At 35.9% G+C, this 18,722-nt stretch overlaps 6 protein-coding genes across 6 annotated transcripts; 3 read left to right on the top strand and 3 right to left on the bottom strand.

The window, feature by feature from the left end:
- Nucleotides 1-56: 56 nt before the first annotated feature.
- Orc3 (origin recognition complex subunit 3) lies at nucleotides 57-3,966 on the top strand. The gene is made up of 18 exons (XM_089866095.1): nucleotides 57-205; nucleotides 337-471; nucleotides 548-668; nucleotides 951-1,105; nucleotides 1,182-1,253; nucleotides 1,329-1,453; nucleotides 1,528-1,687; nucleotides 1,746-1,859; nucleotides 1,931-2,043; nucleotides 2,127-2,163; nucleotides 2,241-2,357; nucleotides 2,417-2,496; nucleotides 2,576-2,712; nucleotides 2,811-2,884; nucleotides 2,954-3,042; nucleotides 3,115-3,370; nucleotides 3,543-3,619; nucleotides 3,782-3,966. Exons 1-18 carry the CDS (start codon nucleotides 173-175, stop codon nucleotides 3,885-3,887), a joined length of 2,001 nt encoding a protein of 666 aa, XP_089722221.1. The 5' UTR covers nucleotides 57-172; the 3' UTR covers nucleotides 3,888-3,966.
- A 148-nt stretch (nucleotides 3,967-4,114) lies between these two features.
- Nucleotides 4,115-7,185, top strand: LOC149702322 (uncharacterized). Its single transcript, XM_089866103.1, has 8 exons — nucleotides 4,115-5,209; nucleotides 5,283-5,386; nucleotides 5,444-5,534; nucleotides 5,592-5,756; nucleotides 5,817-5,931; nucleotides 5,988-6,220; nucleotides 6,280-6,524; nucleotides 6,592-7,185. Exons 1-8 carry the CDS (start codon nucleotides 5,165-5,167, stop codon nucleotides 6,869-6,871), a joined length of 1,278 nt encoding a protein of 425 aa, XP_089722229.1. The 5' UTR covers nucleotides 4,115-5,164; the 3' UTR covers nucleotides 6,872-7,185.
- On the top strand, nucleotides 6,904-8,938 carry LOC149702321 (uncharacterized). The gene is made up of 5 exons (XM_089866114.1): nucleotides 6,904-7,731; nucleotides 7,794-7,958; nucleotides 8,016-8,130; nucleotides 8,190-8,422; nucleotides 8,506-8,938. Exons 2-5 carry the CDS (start codon nucleotides 7,803-7,805, stop codon nucleotides 8,752-8,754), a joined length of 753 nt encoding a protein of 250 aa, XP_089722240.1. The 5' UTR covers nucleotides 6,904-7,731; nucleotides 7,794-7,802; the 3' UTR covers nucleotides 8,755-8,938.
- A 919-nt stretch (nucleotides 8,939-9,857) lies between these two features.
- LOC149702320 (dual specificity protein phosphatase 3-like) lies at nucleotides 9,858-12,279 on the bottom strand. Its single transcript, XM_089866120.1, has 5 exons — nucleotides 12,147-12,279; nucleotides 12,007-12,052; nucleotides 11,716-11,939; nucleotides 11,364-11,641; nucleotides 9,858-11,289 (listed from the first exon to the last, which is right to left on the bottom strand). Exons 1-4 carry the CDS (start codon nucleotides 12,262-12,264, stop codon nucleotides 11,406-11,408), a joined length of 624 nt encoding a protein of 207 aa, XP_089722246.1. The 5' UTR covers nucleotides 12,265-12,279; the 3' UTR covers nucleotides 9,858-11,289; nucleotides 11,364-11,405.
- Nucleotides 12,280-12,893: 614 nt separating this feature from the next.
- On the bottom strand, nucleotides 12,894-13,511 carry LOC149702319 (dual specificity protein phosphatase 3-like). The gene is made up of 3 exons (XM_089866125.1): nucleotides 13,367-13,511; nucleotides 13,256-13,298; nucleotides 12,894-13,182 (listed from the first exon to the last, which is right to left on the bottom strand). Exons 1-3 carry the CDS (start codon nucleotides 13,509-13,511, stop codon nucleotides 12,894-12,896), a joined length of 477 nt encoding a protein of 158 aa, XP_089722251.1.
- Nucleotides 13,512-15,449: 1,938 nt separating this feature from the next.
- Nucleotides 15,450-18,343, bottom strand: LOC149702318 (dual specificity protein phosphatase 3-like). Its single transcript, XM_089866121.1, has 3 exons — nucleotides 18,192-18,343; nucleotides 16,391-16,620; nucleotides 15,450-16,317 (listed from the first exon to the last, which is right to left on the bottom strand). The coding sequence occupies exons 1-3, from the start codon at nucleotides 18,341-18,343 to the stop codon at nucleotides 16,103-16,105; spliced, it is 597 nt and encodes a 198-aa protein (XP_089722247.1). The 3' UTR covers nucleotides 15,450-16,102.
- Between the last annotated feature and the right edge of the window lie 379 nt (nucleotides 18,344-18,722).

Here is an 18,722-nt window from a genome sequence, read left to right as displayed (position 1 = left end):
AATATTTGTTTTCACTCCGATAAAAATACTCCATGGAATATTCACACACAATTTTTCAAGTCGTCTGCTCTAGTTCGCAGACTATGAAATTCAAAAGCGGTCGTGAGTAAAGACGTGCCGGACTCGTACATCTCTATTGTTCCTTTCTTTACCATTATTTCACAAAGAAATCATGAATGATGACAATCAACCATCACTTTCTAAAGTAAGCGTGTTTATAATAATTACTAATTGTACTAAGTTAAATGTTTTGCGGAAACAATGAATCTCCAGCATGGCAAGATTACTAGAATAGACATAGTGGACGTAATGGGTTGGTTGGGTGATTATTTTTAGGCAATTTTTGTGTTGAAGCCAAGTGTCACTTCACCCAGAAAAAAGCGTAAGGCTTCTTCAGTAAGTGTTGATTCATGGACCAACAGACGGAAGCTATTTCTCAAAACATGGATGGGGTTTGAAAAAGAATTGGATGTAGGTTGTCAAGGTGTCTTTTAAGTGGCATCACGGATAATCCGTAACAGTAGGCCTAAATTGTAATCAAATATAGGACCTTTGTGACGCCACCATTGAAGAAGAAAAGGCCTTTGTTTTAAATTACGTTAAGTCTGTTCACAACGCGGAATCTTTTCACACAATGCAAACCATTCCGACTATTGTTCTTATCATGGGTAAAACAAATTCAACCATATTATAATTTAAACGGCGTCAATTCAAAACTATAACCTAAGCCTTGGTCTTTTGGCGGCCATGACAGTTGCCGCCATGTTTTTATTATTACATCCTATTTGATCTACCTTTATTACGGATCTTTATGATAATAATGTGAATAAATAAGTTAAGAAGGCTCAAATACCGCAAATATGGCGTCTCAAAAACAAAATGGCCGCCATGTTGAAGTCTAAGTTTGAATGATCAAACGTGTCTTTGTATTAAATTGCATTATTGTTCAGGGGTTAATATTCCGGACCATTCGAAAATTTTCGATAAAATTGCTGTAGAGCTTTCTCATATTGAAACTTTATGCGTTTCGGTGCAAGCTAAAGATTGCACCTCTGTTCCATTAATGGTTCAAAACATTGTCACATCCGTTATTGAATCGTGCGATGTGAGTTAAAACATGTCATAGTTCATGACCCGAAGATTTAGATAAAGCAACGAAACTATTATGGGTCTTTTTTTAGGATGAGGTCAACATTAAAAAACATAACTGTACCTTTCAATCGTTAGCCGCTTGGTTCAAGAGTAAACCAAGGGTAAGGAACTTACTTACGCGTGCACCCGTAGACCTAGGCCTAATAATAAAAAGCACCAAATAATGGTCAATTTAGGTATACACCTCTGTTGGAACTCGATCTAAAAAGCAGTCAAAACCACTAAAGAAAATTGTCGTAATTCTTGAAGATGTTGAATCATTCAGTTCAAACGTTTTAGAAAACTTTATACTAATTTGCAGGTGTGTTATTATTATTCTGTTAAACTGAATATAGGCCTAGGCTTAGTTTATTTTGATGATAATATTGCTTCCAGCAATTACGTGGATTGTTTACCGCTTATTCTGGTTTTTGGGGTCTCAACCGCTATGGTATCTGTCCATAGCTTACTATCCCAAAAAGCTACTGCTCATTTATCAATGACTGTATTCACACCACCCCCGGCTTCGAATTGTCTGTCGCAAATACTACTTATGGTTAGTTTTCCAGTCATAGACCATTCTGAAATAAATTTACAATCATGCATTTATTTAGCTGCTAAAAAACGCAGCTGTACCTATTAGACTATCACCGGATGTTTTCCAGTTGTTGACGGACAATGTCCTGTACAATGATTTTACTATAAGCAGTTTAACACATTTTTTAAAAGTATGAACATAAGGGATCTCGTGTTTATATTGTAGACGAAATGTGTTGTGTAATTAGTGTTTTTTAATTAGTTTTGTTTATGGGATCATTTCTACTCGAAACCCGTTTCCATGTTTTTGGATAAAAATCAGGAAATTGGGGTTTCAGATTTAAAATATTTTGAAAGTCTTCCATCGTACCAAAAGTACGTTTTTTGTAATATAGTTAACGCGAGTAATAGTTAGAGGTGTAATAGTAAACAATATGTGTTATGTATTCTCATCTCAGGCACGTTTTAAAGTCAAAATCAACAAACAAACAACCCGTAAGCTTATAAAATTATGTTTAAAAAAAAGAAAAGGTCGGGAAAGAATTCTAATTTTTGGGTGCGTCATTTTTAAGGAAACAGTTTCTGAACTTTTAAATGAATTAGGGATATATTTTGAAAGTTTAATGGTTTTATTGGAATGTTTGTCTGAAATGACGAGCGATCTTCCCGGAAATCCCATGGGGAAACAAGTAAGGCCGATGTGGACACCATTTGCGAACAATTTCAAAGATATTGAACACTTTTTAAGGTTGTGAAAGATGCCTATATGCTTTTAAACAAACCCCTGATCAAATCAGAAAATTATGAAAAAACTATAAAATTGTTAAGGTATCCATCAAAAGTATCAATTATTTTTGAACTCATGGAAAGGCTTTCAAAGCACCTGACACCTTTCTCCATTCATTAGTATGCAAACCCCCGAAAATCTCAAGGAAAAATTGTCATTGGTTGCAAAAAGAATCGGAAATAATAAGAATTTTCCGGGCTTTTCTCAGTTCTTAACGGATTTAGAGAAGTTATTGAACGATATTGACAATATTCACGGTACAGTTAATGAATGAATATAAAAAACATACGTGATCGGTGATCACGAAGTTGTACCTTGATTTTCTTTCGGTTTTCGAATGTTTAAACAATTACAGATAAAATTGAAAAACCCAAACAAAAATTAGACGTGAAATTTGAAAAAGGAATTAAAGTTTCGGAGTTGAAAGAGGTGACGTCAACAACTGAAATCTGAAATTCAACAGCAGATGATAACCGTTTTGATAATAATTGTTTGTAGAAATTGAAAAAGATGTCCAGTCAGAAACCATTGTCCAATTTGGAACAGTGGAGGAAACAGTTCCTAAATACAATGAATAACATTTTCAAGTTAGCTGCATTTCAGCATTTAAAACGCAATTTAAAATAATTAATTCCAAACTGACTTGAATTATCTTCAAGCTTTCAACTACCAATGGACGTTCCGTTACACGAAGTCCTTATTTACAATAACGTGACGAACGTTAAGAATTGCCTTTTGCCCGCACCAAAGACGGCAATTCATCAGGGTTTACTTAATCCGTACAATTACCTACAATGCAAATGTTGCAAACTCACGAGTATCGAGGAAATACAAAGCACAATGCCTCGTTTATCAATTTTGTACAAAATTCATTTGGAACACAATAGGGTCATTAATCTTCAAGATTGGCTTCAGGTAGGGAGGAGTAGACCTTATTTACGTATGGCTTTGGGGAGTCCAGTGGTCCTATAATTCCTATAAAATCCTATAACCATTAAAATCCTGTCAACGAGTGTACTTAAAACTTGTCGCCATAAAAGAGCGAAAATAGAGAGCCTATTTAAGAACGCTATCTTAACATTTGCAGACCTTTATCGGAATTACGCAATCTCAAACACCAGCTAAGAAGGGAAAGAAGAAAACGCAAGAAATTAAACTGCGACAGTATCCTTCAGTATAATATTCATCATAAGTCTTATAACTTATCTTCGAAGATAAGTTATTAACTTATGATTCATATCTTGGGTTGCCTACAAATATTGATTTACCTTTTTCTAAAGGGGAGTTAAGATTTTCTTGTTTATTTTCCTAAGTGCCTCTTATCAGAGCACATTTTTATCAAGCATTGGCGGAATTGCATCTTTTAGGAATTGTCAAAACGCCTAAACGAAATTTGGATTCCGTTGTTAGGTTAACGTGGGGTCCATGTTAAAAACAAACAATACCGTCTTTATTTTTTCATATAAAACCAAACCTATTTTTCTATTGTTATTAAAACACTAATTTCGTAATTGGGGTGAACTAATTTAACCAATAAACAATAAGGGTTAAGCAAACAAACATGAGAAGGAGCGTTATGGATTTCTGACGCAAGTCATTTCGCTGTGTTAGTCAAAAAGTCTCCGTTAAAGTTAATGCAATTTCATGAAACGTTTCTTGAGAAATTCAATACCATGGATCATATACTTACATAGACTTCAAATTATACATAATAAATGTGCCAAATTAATATTACTCCGAAATAAGAGATCATCTGCCACAGAGGCTCTTAAAAACCTAAATTGGATGACCCTATCTCAAGAATATGAATATCAGCTATTAGTACTAATGTATAAAATCTATAATAATCAAATGCCAAAGTATATCCTTGATATGTTTCATTTAGTCGATCATAACTATAATACCCGCATAAATCTTAAAACCTTTGTTCTGCCATCAAAATTAACGACAACCAACTTGAAAAGTTTAAAAAACAGGGGAATCCAATCTTGGAATAACTTACCATGTGATATAAAAAATATAGCTAACATTAATGAGTTTAAGAGAGATGTAAAACAGCATATTTTTAATGTTTAACAATTAATTTAACTAACGGACCCCTTTGTAAACCAGTTTCGACTGAACAGGGATATCCAATAAAGCTTTAATTATTATTATTATTATTATATACAATATAGGGGACAGGATTTCTTTGTCGATACAAAAATGTATATAGTAACACAGTGAGTTAATTAAGATTAGTGTTCTAGAGTATCAAGGTCACTCAAAATTAATTTCAAGCACTGTCTAAAGGTAGGTGCGTTTGGGGTTGGAATTAGTTACTAACGTATTCCCCTTAAACTCATTGCATAATTTATGCTCGTATCGCTATTACTTACTTTCTGGTCCTCTTTATAAATAGAAAGTCCATGAGCAAACAATGAAGGTTCTGTTGTGGTTAAACGTTTTTAAACCAAACGTTTACTATTGTTTCGATATTCTAAATATAATATTGATTATTACTAACCGGCCGACGTTTGTTATTGTAGTACCTTCGTTTATTTCGATTTTTTTTCCTATTTTCTTGAATTGAACCCTCTTTACTGTCGTGCCGCGGAACCTCTCTTAGATTCGGAATTGAAGTTAAAGATTACTGACGCGTTACATTACGTTACCGTCAACCGCGTCCGCGCGTTTGATTAGGTTTAGTTATTGACCGGTGGTCAAAATATGTGTGAATGTTCTGGAAAATTGCTACAAATTGGTGTTGTTCAGGTAATGCTTTTCGGTTTAGAGAAATTCGCAAAATAATGAACAAATCTTTATTTACTTTATTATAAATTTAAAGACTTGTTACTTTGAAATTCTGAGATACAAAAATGGAACCATTTATGGGGGAAACCAAATGGAATATTTATTACTTCAAACCTTAGCCAGTTATTTAAATTTCAGGTACTTCAATTAAATTAAACTATTAAATACGCGTTTAGTTCATTAACATAATTACAGTTATGTAATCGAGGAAATTACCAATAACCATTTTGGTCATCAGCAACCCAATGGTTCATGGACGGGTTTGCTCGGACTAATAGTTAACGGAGTATGTACCGAAGGGCAATGTGTAATGATGTGTAAAGTTAATGAAGACTTTAATTAGGAAGTAGATATGGGAATTGCTAGATTATCTCTAACTGCGAGCAGAATGAAGGTACTTGAATATTCGAGTCCTTACGCCATCGATTACCCGTCGTTTTTTATGAAAAGTCAATTAAGACAAAAAGTAGTGAAAAATATCTTCTTCGTCAGTCCTTTTGATATTGGTGTTAGTATGAATTAACTTCACGGGTACTTACAATGTTGCTAAAAAGGGTTAGTTTTTCAGACGTGGATCGTTATTTTGATTCTGTTTGTCGTTATAACTTTCATCCTGGCAAGAATCGTCGTAAAAGATCTATCTTATATCCTTCTGCATCTTTTCGCGTCCATTTTTGGAAAAGGTTTGATTTAAATACAAGTTCCCTTAATAAGTTAATTATTTATGTTTAAAAAATAGGTTATGGTGTATTGGTTAATGAAAGTGGCTTGAGATATTCTTTATGGTCTGTGTGGTTTATATCGTGGGCTTTTCTTTTGGCCAATTACGGCAGTATGTTAACGACATCCATAACTAAAACCGATACAAGTGTTGTAAGTACTGTGGAGCAAGTGACCCAGTTGTTCAAAGATGGGTCCTACAATTTAGGGATACTAGCGGATAGTTTTTACTATCAGTATATCATGAATGACGTAAGAAGACGTTGTATTACGTTGTAATACAACGTGCCATGTAAGTTAACGTGTTTTAGGCTGGACACACACTACACGGACGCATTTATAAAAACGCCATGGAAACGTACAACGATTTCAAAGTTTTCGCCACGATTAACGAGAGGTCAATAATTTACCTTATGAATGCGAAACTGTTTAAGTTATATATGCATACAACGTTCCCGAATGTAAGATACCATCAAGTAGAAGAGAATTTGCTGTTCGGGTACTTATCAATTGGGATGAGAAAGAATTTTACTTGTCCACTCGCCATAAGCAAAGCGTGAGTTGCTAATCATGATCTGTTAAGGTACGTTATGATTATGTGGTCTCATGGTAATGTATTTCAGCATTGATCGTCTACGGGAAACCGCAATTGTTAAAAAATGGGAGGATGACATGCTATTCGAATCTAATATGAGATGGTTGGTGTTTAAAAGCAATTTGAAAGACGCAGTAGGTTATATAACGTTCGATGATCACGTGGCAACTTTTAAACTCTGGTTTTACGGAGTTGCCATCAGCTTTGCAATCATGTGCCTCAAATTAGCGTGGATCAAACTGAATAAGATATTAAAACGCTGGCACACAGGTGGACCAAAACAAGAACACAGTCGAACATTTAATTAAGATTGTGAAACGCGCGTTATGCTTCGATGCACATGAGATCTTTCGCCTGTTCATCGATTAAAACGCAGAGACACCGTTGCCATAGAAACTATTGTGATCTAATAGAAAAAGAAAAAGTTTAATGAAGTGCCCAAACCGTCCAAAAACCATTTAGGAGAAATACAATAACTTCAATAAGTTTAAGCAAACATTCTTAGCTGAAAACATTGCGTTTTCTCTCGCTATTGTTTATTCAAAGACAATGACATCGTGTCGAGTCCTCTATTGTCTCAAGTTTAGGCATATTGATTAAATGCTTTGCGAAACCTTTCTTGTCAGCGATTGCGTGCGTAGTTGGTAAACTAATGAGATTTCTATGTTCATTTGGATCTCGCCTGTTTCTATTTAGTTACATTTGTTCTAATATTGACGCGCAGGGTATCCCGATATCTTCGATTTTGGGTACTATAGTGTTTAGGGCGTGTACAGAGACCGATTTTAAAACGTGTTGAATTCGTATTAGTAATTAATGAAGTATGTTTGATGAAATTACCAACGAATGTTCTGGAAAATGCCTACAAGTTGGTTTTATTCAGGTAAAATTCATTTGGGTGGTCAAATTTAGGAAATATGTATGCTAGATATATTTGATATTTATTAGACTAGCTATTTTCGAAAAAATGGAACTGTTTATACCGGAATGGAATACTTTCTACTTCAGACATTATCCAATTACCTAAATTTCAGGTAATAATTTAATCAGACAATTATATATAAATACTAGAAATAGTTTCAGATTAACGGAAGTTACAAAGAATCGTTTCGGTTATAAGAGACCTAATGGAACATGGAACGGATTAGTAGGATTAATTGCCAATGAAGTATGCTTTCAATTTAAGCGAAAGTATTTTCTTAAAATGTTGTTAATCAAGTTCTAATTTAGGAAGTAGATATGGGTATTGCTAGATTGTCTCTAACTTCATTGAGAATGGAGGTACTTGATTATTCGAGTCCTTACACCATCGATTACCCTTCGTTTTTCATGAAAAGTCAAACGCGACAAAAAATAGAAAAAGATATTTTCTTCATCGCTCCTTTTAATATCGATGTTAGTATATCTTGATTTATCTTAAAAATTTTGGAAAATAATTAATTTACACTTCAGACATGGATTTTTATCGGAATTCTATTCGTTATTTTAACTTACATTTTGTCAAAAACTGTCATTAAAGACGTGATATACGTCGCTACGCATCTTTTTGCATCGGCGTTGGGAAAAGGTTCGTTAATTACAAACTACTCAAAAAATAAAAATTTTGAATGTACAATTGTATTGTAGGTCATGGAAATTTAGTTCAGAAAAGTGGTTTGAAATATTCTCTGTTGTCTCTGTGGTTTATTTTGTGGGCTTTCCTTTTAGCCATTTACGGCAGTATGCTAACGACATCCGTAACTAAAACCGATACAACTGTTGTAAGTACAGTGGCGCGAGTGACAGAGTTGTTCAAAGATGGGTCCTACAATTTAGGGATACTAGCAGATAGTTTTTACTATGAGTATATCACTAATGACGTAAGATATTCTTGAATATTTGGATTCTTTTATTTTCAAACTATGAAGCGATGAATTTTTCAAGTTAACTAATCAAATTCCAGGCTGTTAATACGCAACAAGGATCATTGTACAGGAAGGTCATGCGTACATACAACGATTTCAACGTTTACTCGACTATAAACGAAGATACTACGATTTACCTCGTTAATTCTAAGATCTTTAAGTTATATATGGAAACAAGGTTCCCCGAAGTGAGATACCATAAAGTGCGAGAACATTTGTTTTTTGGATACTTGTCCGTTGGAATGAGAAAGAATTTCACTTGTCCTATTGTCGTAAGCAAAGTGTGAGTCGCTACCGAGTAATTGTTGGTTAACTGGTCCTGATAGAAATATGTTTCAGTATTGAACGCTTATTGGAAACCGCCGTTCTTAAAAAATGGGAGGATGACATGTTATTCGATTCCAATATGAGATGGTTCGCGATAAATAGCAGACAGAAAAGAGCACCCGATTACATAACCTTCGATGATCACGTGGCAACTTTTAAACTCTGGTTTTTCGGAGTTACCATCAGCTTCGCAATCACGTGCCTCAAATTAGCGTGGATCAAACTGAATAACATACTAAAACACGGAGAACTTTTTCCCCGCTTAAATATAAGATTGTGAAGCGTGCGTGGCAGCGTTGCAGCTCGAAACACGCCAGATATTAAGTAATACTGTCACCAATGTCACGTTCCTCGTTTAAAACGCCCATACACGCCTGCCTTAGTAACTACAGCAATTTTGTCGAAATCGTGTGATAAAAGAAGGGTATAGAGAGCCCATCAACAACAATGGGTTACAAAGAGAAACAATAGCAGTTCTATCCTAGTGCAAACATTCTTGGCTTTTAAATAAATCGCTTTCTTTCGCAATTGTTTAATGATTTCTTTGGGTGTATATTGAAAGACAAGGAAAATGCATTTGGTTCTCTATTGTCTCAAATCTAGACCTAGAAAAGTATTGATTTAGTACGCGTCGTGTTTGAAAAGTAACCTTTCTTAGCGTCAATTGCGTGAGAAGTTCGGGTTCTAACGGATACTTGCTGTGTTCATTCAGTTGCAAATGCGTTCATATTCACCTTCAAGTATCTCCACGAAGCGTTCGAATTTTAGGCTTTTAGTGTCTGACGCTTACGTAAAATAAATTTAAATTTAGTTCTAGTATTATTAGTTATCAACTACAAATGTTTGATCAAGTGACGAACGAATGTGCAGGAAAATCTCTAAAAATTGGCGTCATTCAGGTAAAATGCATTCCGATGAAATTGACGAAAATGTGTAGGTACTATTTTATTGTTTGATATTTGTTAGACTGCCTATTTTCATATTCTGAGGGACCAAAATGGAACCATTCATGGCGGAAGTCAAATGGAATATTTACTACTCGAAACATTATCGAGTTATCTAAATTTTAGGTAAAAATTTACCTATAGGCTATATTTATTTTTTTAAACAAATATCTTACACATTTACAAATACTAAAAATAGTTACGGATTGAACGAAGTTACAAATAATCGTTTTGGGTATAAGCTAGCTAATGGTACATGGAGTGGTCTTGTAGGACTAATTGCCAATCAAGTACGATCTCTATTAAAACGAAAGCATTTTTCTTAAATATTGACAATTAAGACTCGAATTAATTAACTTAGGATGTAGACATGGGTCTTTCCAGATTATCTCTAACCGCCAGTAGAATGGAGGTAATTGATTTTTCGAGTCCTTACACCATCGATTACCCTATGTTTTTTATGAAAAGTCTATTAAGACAAAAAGTAGAAAAACATATTTTCTTCGTCACACCATTCGACGTCGATGTTAGTATATATTTATCATGAATATTTCGATTATATTGTTTCGAAAATTTATTAATTAATTAATACTTCTCAGATTTGGATTGTTATCGGAATTCTATTCGTAATTGTAACTTACATATTGTCAAAAACTATCATAAAAGACGTGTCATACATCGCTACGCAGCTGTTTGCGTCGATTTTAGGGAATGGTTCGTTAATTAATTAGAAACTATACATACAGAAGACATTTTTTTGACACGGTGTTGTAGGTCATGGAAATTTAGTTCAGAAAAGTGGTTTGAAATATTCTCTGTTGTCACTGTGGTTTATTTCGTGGGCTTTTCTTTTGGCCATTTACGGCAGTATGCTAACGACATCCGTAACTAAAGCCGATACAAATGTTATCAGTACTGTCGCTCAAGTTGCCGAGTTGTTCAAAGATGGGTCCTACAATTTAGGGATCTTAGCGGATAGCTTTTACTACCAGTATATCATGAATGACGTAAGATATTTTATTCGTCGATCTCTGGTTTTTTTATTGGTCAATTTATTGATTTTTTTAACTGGAAAGTCATTTAACTAATCGAATTCCAGGCTATAAATTCCGAATATGGATTATTATTCAGAAGTGTCATGCATACGTACAACGACTTGACCGTTTACTCGACCATTAACGATGTTAATACCGTTTATCTCATCAATTCTAAGATCTTTAAATTATATATGGAAACAAGATTCCCCGAAGTGAGATACCATAAAGTTCAAGAACATTTGTTTTTCGGATACTTGTCCGTTGGAATGGGAAAGAATTTCACTTGTCCTATTGCCGTTAACAAAGTGTGAGTTTTTTTAATGAACAGATAATTATGTTTTCAACCATTGGTGATACGTTTCAGTATTGACCGTCTCAGAGAAACTGCCTTTCTTAAGAAATGGGAGGATGACATGTTATTCGATTCAAATATGAGATGGTTGACGATAAAAAGCAGACAGAAAAGGGCACCAGATTATATAACGTTTGATGATCACGTTGCAACTTTTAAACTCTGGTTTTACGGAGTTACAATCAGCTTTGCAATTATGTGCGTAAAATTAGCGCGTATCAAATTGTATAACTTACTAAAACGTTAACTGGACGAAAACAAGACCACACGACGAAAGTTTAGTTTAAATTGTGAACGCTGCATTTTGGTTTGACACTAGTGATATCTTTAAGTCCGAGTTCATCATTTAAAACGCACAGTTGTCGCAAGAATCCGGTATTTGGGAAAATATAGCGCGATGCTTGAACGGTATCAATGGCTTTACGAATTGGTATACGGTGTTTTTTCATCAAATATGCAAGGACAATTGTCGGAGAGCGACTCATACCTACTCGGAAATGAACCAATACTTTTCCTGTAGAAATGTAATGATATTTTAAGCGGAAGTTTCGAAATTGTAATTAAGAAATGGGTTGATCTAGAATTTACCTCTGTTATCGAGACATTCCTCCATGAAAGCGGTTGTTTCATCAAAGAATTGGTTTATTTTGAAACTCTCGGTATCGTAGGATCGAAGTCCGAAATAAACTATACCATTATTTCCGTAGAACTGCTTTGACGTGAAATCTTGACCGATGTTTCGACCTTCGGTCATATTGATAACGTGGGTCACTCCGTAACGCCTCAATCGTGTTTGATTCCTGGCAGCCCTTCTTTACTCGTCAAATAACAATTAAAAATAATTATAATTAATGTATTCATTCGCCGATATTTACTTACTCGTTTCCCAAGTAGATATTTGGCCAAACTTCATTCATGTCATGATCTTCCATTGACATTGACACGATAAAGAACGCGTGACGCGAAATTGTGTCATTTAGCAAAATGACAAGTTTTAAATACTTTGACCCTGGACTTACCAATATGAAAAAGTCCTTGGTTGCTTTGTATAGCCAGCTGTCTTATCAAGTCCTCGTGGGTCACCGTAAGGTCATCCTTTTCCCGCTCAGATGGCATGGTTGCTTTGTTACAGGACATTTCACTAATAACGCTTCACGATTTCAACTCAGCACAAAATCACATGAATCAGATAATTCTTTTGAGAAATGAACAAAACTAGAAGATTCTAGACTCGTATCTATTTTGGGGAAAAACATCTTCGAGTTTGTTTGTTTGTTTGGGTTTTTGTCGATAAGAGAATCCCTTGATCAATTCAAAATATTTCAACTGCAAATTAAGCCTCGTACGCCCGAGTTATTTATGCCTATATTTGCAAGTAATATCTTTAGTTTATTTCACCAAGAACGGGGCTATTGCTTTGTTGACTACAGTTCCAAAGTGTGCAAAGTTTCAAGTCGATTTGGTAACTAAATATAATTGGTTCCAATTTATAGACAAATTGGTTTTTTGGCTTTTTTTTTTTACTAAAATTTGAAATACAGTAATTCATATACGAAGGCTGACGTTGCATCAGGATTCTTTTAAGCCAAGATCATCATTTAGTACGCATAGTTGCATAATAAAACCATCATTCGGGAAGATATACCTCGATTTTCGTACAGTTTCGATGGTTTTCCTGACTGGTACGCGGTGTTTCATCATTAAATACGCTAGAACTATCGTGGCTGATCGACTCATACCGACACGACAGTGAACTAAGACTTTACCTATAAAAATATAATTCTACAATAATTATTCAGACACTGAAATATATCGATAAATGGGAATCCACCTCCTTTATCGAGACACTCAGTGATGAAAGCTGTCGTTTCATCGAAATGTTTATTGATACTATAACCGTCAGTATCGTAAGCTTCAATCCCGAGGTAACGGATATCGCATTTTTCGTAGAATTGTTTTGACGTGAAGACCTGTCCGAGACTTCGTCCCTCAGCCATGTTTATGACGTGGGTCACTCCGCAGCTTTGAAGACGGTTTCTATTCCTGGCTGCTTTCCTTAACGATAAATGTACAGTTAACTTGGTTTGAAAGTACTTTAAAATTAAAACCCACTACGCCAAGCACTTACTCATTTCCCAAGTAAATGTTTGGCCAGACTTCATTCATGTCATCTAACGAAGGTGAAAAGAATTAAATTATGGACACAAAGGATATTCCACAATAAAACAAGGGATCGTACCAATATGAAGAACACCCACAAAATCATTGCGATCTAATTGAGTTTTCAAATCATCCGGGTTCACCGTCAGATTTTTTCTCTCCCACCATGGTGTAGTGACTGAAGTCATACCTGAAAATAGATATCCAAGAACCTTACGTGACATCGTATATATAAACTCAGGAAATAGGAACTGACACGCTTCATAACAATAACATTGCCATATAACTCAAAACATAAGTAGAGCAATTTTCTACCAAGTCATAACTTCCCGCGTTAGCAATGTTATGGCAAGACTATATAGAAATGTGATTTCAAAGATTACCCTCTACGACGTGTTAGTTCTAATTCTTCTCTTTGCAATGATGCCTTATACTGTGGATTACAACAATCATAACTCGAGTAATAAGTTTAATTGCGTAGTGCAAGCTACCGTTAATTCTTTCCTGAAGTAGGCCTAGTCGAAGCTCAACTCAACACCTACATTTAAGACAATCGTGACTACGTAATTTTGGGACACTTTCCAAATGAACTTAGTCTTTGTTTTATTAACGTATGATGAAAGGAAACTTACTTGGACCCAAAGAAATATTACTCCTCTCGAATTGTTTTTCAAAGGGCGACTGAAAAAATTATTTATAGCCGCGGTTATTTTTGTCCGAAACTACTGTTCGGTCGGTTCCTTGTCGCTTTCCCGTTAGCTCCCAAATTTCGAGAGATCTTCGTCCCCTTCCTCCGTCTTAGCTTAGCGCGATGGTAAAAGAGTGCGGTTGGAATTCGTGGTATTTCCCTTCTCGTAGGTGGCTAAATATAAATCTCGGTGGAAAACCAAAAGAACCCCGAGCTAGGCCTCCAGGAAGAGAAAACAATCCAGCTATGTTATTGCGTAAATAAACCCATTCATTTCGCGGGAATTTACCCGCATACTCCGGATATTTACACCAACCACGTGACCTGTTGTATTTCTCTTTTTAAAATAAGCGATACAACCATAAATGTCTCAGCTGTCATCTCTAATCACGCCATTTTCCCCCCTCCCATTTAGTAAACTTATAGACCACACCATTAATTCCAGAAGAGAAGCGAACACCACAGGGGGTGGAGAGCGCCTTTTTGGGTTATTTCCCTCGTGCCAAGAAGCACCACTAGAGGCAGCGCGAGTCGACAAGCCACCAACGTGTAGTGAACTCGGGTGACCTCCATCTGGCGTTGCTTCTTGGCGCCAGGCAAATAACCACGTGTGAATCAAAAGATAATATAAAGTGCTTGACTTTCTTTATTTAGGAAATTATAAAAAAAATAATTAAAAACTAACTAAAATGGATTCAATTTAATATTATAGGCATAAAAATTAATTTAAAAACTTGAGGCTTTAAAGTTGACCTCTGACCCATAGGGGCTACAATCGCGAATCACGATAGGTTTGTGGTATTTGGTCCATCTTGTATCAGTACTTAACATAGTTTTCGTCAACCCTCGTGGATGGTTGATCGCACCAGTCCTTGTCATATTTTAGAAATCCATAAATCACGTGGATTTTGTCTGTATAGGGAAGAAAATGGTTACAACTGGACATAGGCAACGACGCTTTTGCGAATAAGGGTGGCGAGTCCAATTAGTCGTTGTTGAAGTCCGTGTAAATGAAGAACCGGAGTTAGGACAGTAGCAAGGAATCAAGGTTGGATTAGGGAGTTCCAAGTACATCTTCGTTATGACTATCTCCATAAGTACATCGTTTCTTCTAGCGAAGTTAGTCGTGTCGTTGTTTACTAGTCCAATAACGGTTAGGGTTAAAATTAACACTCGAAGCACGTTGAAACTCGTCATGGTTAAACTTAAGTTAAAACAGAACGAGGATAATGATTGAAACCACTAGTTTATCAGTATATTTTTTTGAACTCAATCGTGGAACTTGATAAATTGAGAGTACTTTGTTTTTGAGATTTAATTTTTTTTAAAAAAATCGGACCTTTTGCGCCTGCGCGACTAATATCTAAATTTAATAGGCTTATATATTTTTAGTAGAAGCTTAAAAAAATATATATTACTAACTTGGGATTAGGAAAACCATAGTCGATACAAATATCGTGAAAGGACACGAGTATTTCAAAAAATCAATAATTTATTTGTTAATCATAAAGTATACGCAAAATCGTTTTGTTAAGCCTAAAATTACAATACTATTATATTAATTTACAATCTTGAATATTATTATTATTATTTACACGATGTTTTCTCTTAAACTGGAAAATTGGTATGAGATTGAGAACCGATATTTCAGTTTTATAAATTATATGTAAAAATGTAAATCAAAGCTTAGCTTATAATTATACCTTCATTCCTTACGTCACTACTGAATAGTTTTTATATTAAAAAAAAAACAGAAATTCGAGCCACGTGACGTAAAAAATGAAGTTGATTAAAGGGAAGGTGACCTCTTGACATGGGTGGGGATGAGAGAGACAATTTTTCTTTCCTCTCCCACTAAAAATATAGGTAACCATCCCTTTAACCAGTTATAATAAATGCTCAAACCGTAGCCACCTTCGCGTCTAATGTAAAAATAAATTATAGAGAAAAACAATGCATTTGTGATTTAAAATAATTATTTTAAGAGTTGAGTAACGCGCGAGTCCGTCTCAGTAAGTTTTGGCGCGAATGATCCTCGTGTCTTCTTATGACGAGATGAAGATAAAGTGTTGTTTGTCTTTAAAATATATATTTTATGTACAAGATTTGGCGACTGGGAAGGACTTCTTAAACTGTGATTTCGTCCATTAGTCCTTCTTGCATAAGCCTTTCGTTGAGGACGCACAGCTGTTTTAGGAAACCTTCGTTCGGGATGATTTGTCTGTTCGCGCGCACTATTTTAGTCGCCTGTTGAGCACTCAGGTGGCATTTGATCATTAAGTAAGCCAAAACTAAAGTTGCCGAACGACTGATACCTTCTCGACAATGAACCAGGATTTTACCTGCAATTAAGAATAAAAACATCTAATTAGATCACCTTTGCCACGATAAAGACTCGCCTACCAAAATACCAACCTCCATTTTGTAAGGCATCGTCGATAAAATTGGCTGCGTCTTCGAAGAAAGGATCTAGTCTGAAACCGGACACGTCAATGGCTTCCACTCCGAAGAAACGTATTCCAGAATCCCGGTAGAATGATGGTGACGTGTTGATTAGACATAGCTTTCTGTCCTTCCCATGAGCGGCGTTAAGGACGTGCGTTATTCCGAGTCTCTTCAACAATCCAGTACACAAAGCCGTCGTACTAATAACGGGGAAAAATAATAAATTCCAACTTGAGAATCGGGCCAAAATTAAAAAAGCGTATAAAAAAGTAGATGGAAACATCCTTGGCATCTTAGAGGTAATTATAAAAGGAGATTGTGTGTCCCGTCCCTTGGCCCACCTGGCAGAAATTTCAGACGCCCCCAATGTTTGTGGGATAACCTTCTTCTCAAAACATCAAACCCTCCCCCAATAACGACAACGAGACCATGGACTTTGCAGTTCTCTGACGATAAACCTATCATGTATCATGGACTTTTTAGTCCTCTAACGATCCTATTGCTCGTGCATACCGTGGACAAAGAAATCACTCTCCCCTATAAGATCCGTGTCTTGATGAAAACTCCGGGCGATTATCCCTCCAAGCTCGCGCGCGTAAAGGGAATTTTAATTTTCTTCAATAACTCTTGGCAAAGTCGCAAATACTTTATAGGCGGAACGAAGAATGTAAGGTGTGTCTGACGTGTTTTTCTCTCTCGAGCGCGCGCGTTCCTTGCCCATAATTATCCACGAAATAGACCTGGTCCTCTTATTCGAGCGCTTAATCCTAATCTTCCTAAATGGTCAAAATAATTAATATATCCGAAAGACTAAAGTGACATCAGTCACCGCGGTGACATAATGACTTCTCGGGTTGTTGGTTACGTAAGTGATAATGACGAAAGCTATTTTCGGTTAAGTACATTTTACAGATGGCTGAACCCGTTAAAGTTAATCGTAATTCTCTCTTTCGAGAGGAAAGGCGAATCAGATTTGGAACAAGACGGCGAGACACTCAGTTGTCTATTTAACCTAGATGCGAAGAATTACGTTGGGTTCAGGAATTCTTTCGTATTGCCGTTCAAGCAAAGTCCTCGGATCACGCACCATGCACTATAGTACCCTGACCTTATTACGTAAACTCGTTCGAAGCTCAAAACCCCAAACTCTAGTAATTGGCTTGAGTGTTTTCTATTTTAGATTTTTCATCATAAAGGTTTCGTAATGGTGGCTTCGTTAAATAGCCTTGAGAAGAGTATTGGCCTTATAGGCTTCGCTTCTAGCCACTGGCTTCAGTCCAGATTATTCTAAAACGCGCACGGCGCACTTTGACGATCATCCCGAAGATCTATTTTTACTTCAATGGCATTTATAACTTGACCTTGGCAATGACCCATTAAACGCGAGTGTAATGACAAGGCTATTGACAGGGCGATTCGATACCAATCCTCAAGGACGCCTTACGTAAAGTTTACAAACTTTGTCTGAGTCAACGTTCGAAAAGCGATGTCAGATATACTACGCCCCTCTAGGTGATGCCTAACTCAGTTTAGGTCTTAATTAGCACCCTTTACCCTTAGTTTTCCCGCTTTTTTTGTTGCGATTTTTGGCGCCTTTTGGGTAGGGTAAAATACGCCCTATGAACTCAACCTACGTTTATACTAATGTGACCTTTGGGTTTTGTATCAACTTAGCTACTTGGGAAGGGCATAGATTGTTCAATTGGAATTTTCGCGCAAAGCAAGCGCTGTGCGGCTGTTGGGTATCTCTCAGTTTAAAGTTACTTCTTACCCGTCTCCAATGAAAATTCCAGGGTAGACTTCATTGTAAGGATCCGTTGGTAGCATGTAATATCCACCAGCCGGTTCAGTAATGATTGCTGTCAAATCTTCAGGCGTGCAAGACATTTTTGGACGTGCTCTCCACCAACCAGTCATAGACATATTGAGAATTTAGTCCTTGGTTTTTATTTCAAATTTAATCAACGAGTAGCCTAACTTCCCTGTAAAGATAAAATTGAAAATACGTAAATTTTAAGCAGTGGGCGAATTTAATTGCAAAAGCGGCTTTTATCTCAATTGACCCTGAAATATTTCAACATTTCAAGTATTTATTTCTCACTAAAGATTTTTATTTTAATAAATTCAAGGCTAATTACAATCTTGGTGTAAATCACACGATGGACACTCGTTGGTCCTGTGATACACAAAAAACATCAGCTGAAAATATCGAATTTCATTGACTTGACGATTTTATCTCAAAGTCGGCCGTGTATTTGAGACAGTTGTCAAGAAGATATCGAATTACAAAATCATAATTTAT

The sequence above is a fragment of the Phalangium opilio genome, unplaced genomic scaffold (assembly GCF_054372755.1).
Source record: "Phalangium opilio isolate 3A_F unplaced genomic scaffold, DU_Popi_V2 ptg000017l_1, whole genome shotgun sequence".
Taxonomy (NCBI): domain Eukaryota; kingdom Metazoa; phylum Arthropoda; class Arachnida; order Opiliones; family Phalangiidae; genus Phalangium; species Phalangium opilio.
This window is presented reverse-complemented; position numbering and strand designations above follow the sequence as displayed.

Bases quoted from the DNA above. Each gene is read 5' to 3' on its own strand.
- LOC149702320 (XM_089866120.1), bottom strand. From the start codon at position 12,264: ATGTCCTGTAACAAAGCAACCATGCCATCTGAGCGGGAAAAGGATGAC. The intron at 11,940-12,006 runs GTAAGTAAATAT...TGACGAGTAAAG, and splicing joins AATATCTACTTGGGAAACGA to AAGGGCTGCCAGGAATCAAA. The intron at 11,642-11,715 runs GTAAATTCTAGA...ACATTTCTACAG, and splicing joins GGAATGTCTCGATAACAGAG to GAAAAGTATTGGTTCATTTC.
- LOC149702319 (XM_089866125.1), bottom strand. From the start codon at position 13,511: ATGTCACGTAAGGTTCTTGGATATCTATTTTCAGGTATGACTTCAGTC. The intron at 13,299-13,366 runs GTACGATCCCTT...CACCTTCGTTAG, and splicing joins TGTGGGTGTTCTTCATATTG to ATGACATGAATGAAGTCTGG. The intron at 13,183-13,255 runs GTAAGTGCTTGG...TTTATCGTTAAG, and splicing joins AACATTTACTTGGGAAATGA to GAAAGCAGCCAGGAATAGAA.
- LOC149702321 (XM_089866114.1), top strand. From the start codon at position 7,803: ATGGGTATTGCTAGATTGTCTCTAACTTCATTGAGAATGGAGGTACTT. The intron at 7,959-8,015 runs GTTAGTATATCT...TTTACACTTCAG, and splicing joins TCGCTCCTTTTAATATCGAT to ACATGGATTTTTATCGGAAT. The intron at 8,423-8,505 runs GTAAGATATTCT...ATCAAATTCCAG, and splicing joins ATGAGTATATCACTAATGAC to GCTGTTAATACGCAACAAGG.
- LOC149702322 (XM_089866103.1), top strand. From the start codon at position 5,165: ATGTGTGAATGTTCTGGAAAATTGCTACAAATTGGTGTTGTTCAG. The intron at 5,387-5,443 runs GTACTTCAATTA...ACATAATTACAG, and splicing joins GCCAGTTATTTAAATTTCAG to TTATGTAATCGAGGAAATTA. The intron at 6,221-6,279 runs GTAAGAAGACGT...AACGTGTTTTAG, and splicing joins ATCAGTATATCATGAATGAC to GCTGGACACACACTACACGG.
- LOC149702318 (XM_089866121.1), bottom strand. From the start codon at position 18,343: ATGTCTATGACTGGTTGGTGGAGAGCACGTCCAAAAATGTCTTGCACG. The intron at 16,621-18,191 runs GTAAGAAGTAAC...CCCCGTTATTAG, and splicing joins GGAATTTTCATTGGAGACGG to TACGACGGCTTTGTGTACTG. The intron at 16,318-16,390 runs GTTGGTATTTTG...TCTTAATTGCAG, and splicing joins CGATGCCTTACAAAATGGAG to GTAAAATCCTGGTTCATTGT.
- Orc3 (XM_089866095.1), top strand. From the start codon at position 173: ATGAATGATGACAATCAACCATCACTTTCTAAA. The intron at 1,254-1,328 runs GTAAGGAACTTA...TGGTCAATTTAG, and splicing joins GGTTCAAGAGTAAACCAAGG to GTATACACCTCTGTTGGAAC. The intron at 3,620-3,781 runs GTATCCTTCAGT...GCCTCTTATCAG, and splicing joins CAAGAAATTAAACTGCGACA to AGCACATTTTTATCAAGCAT.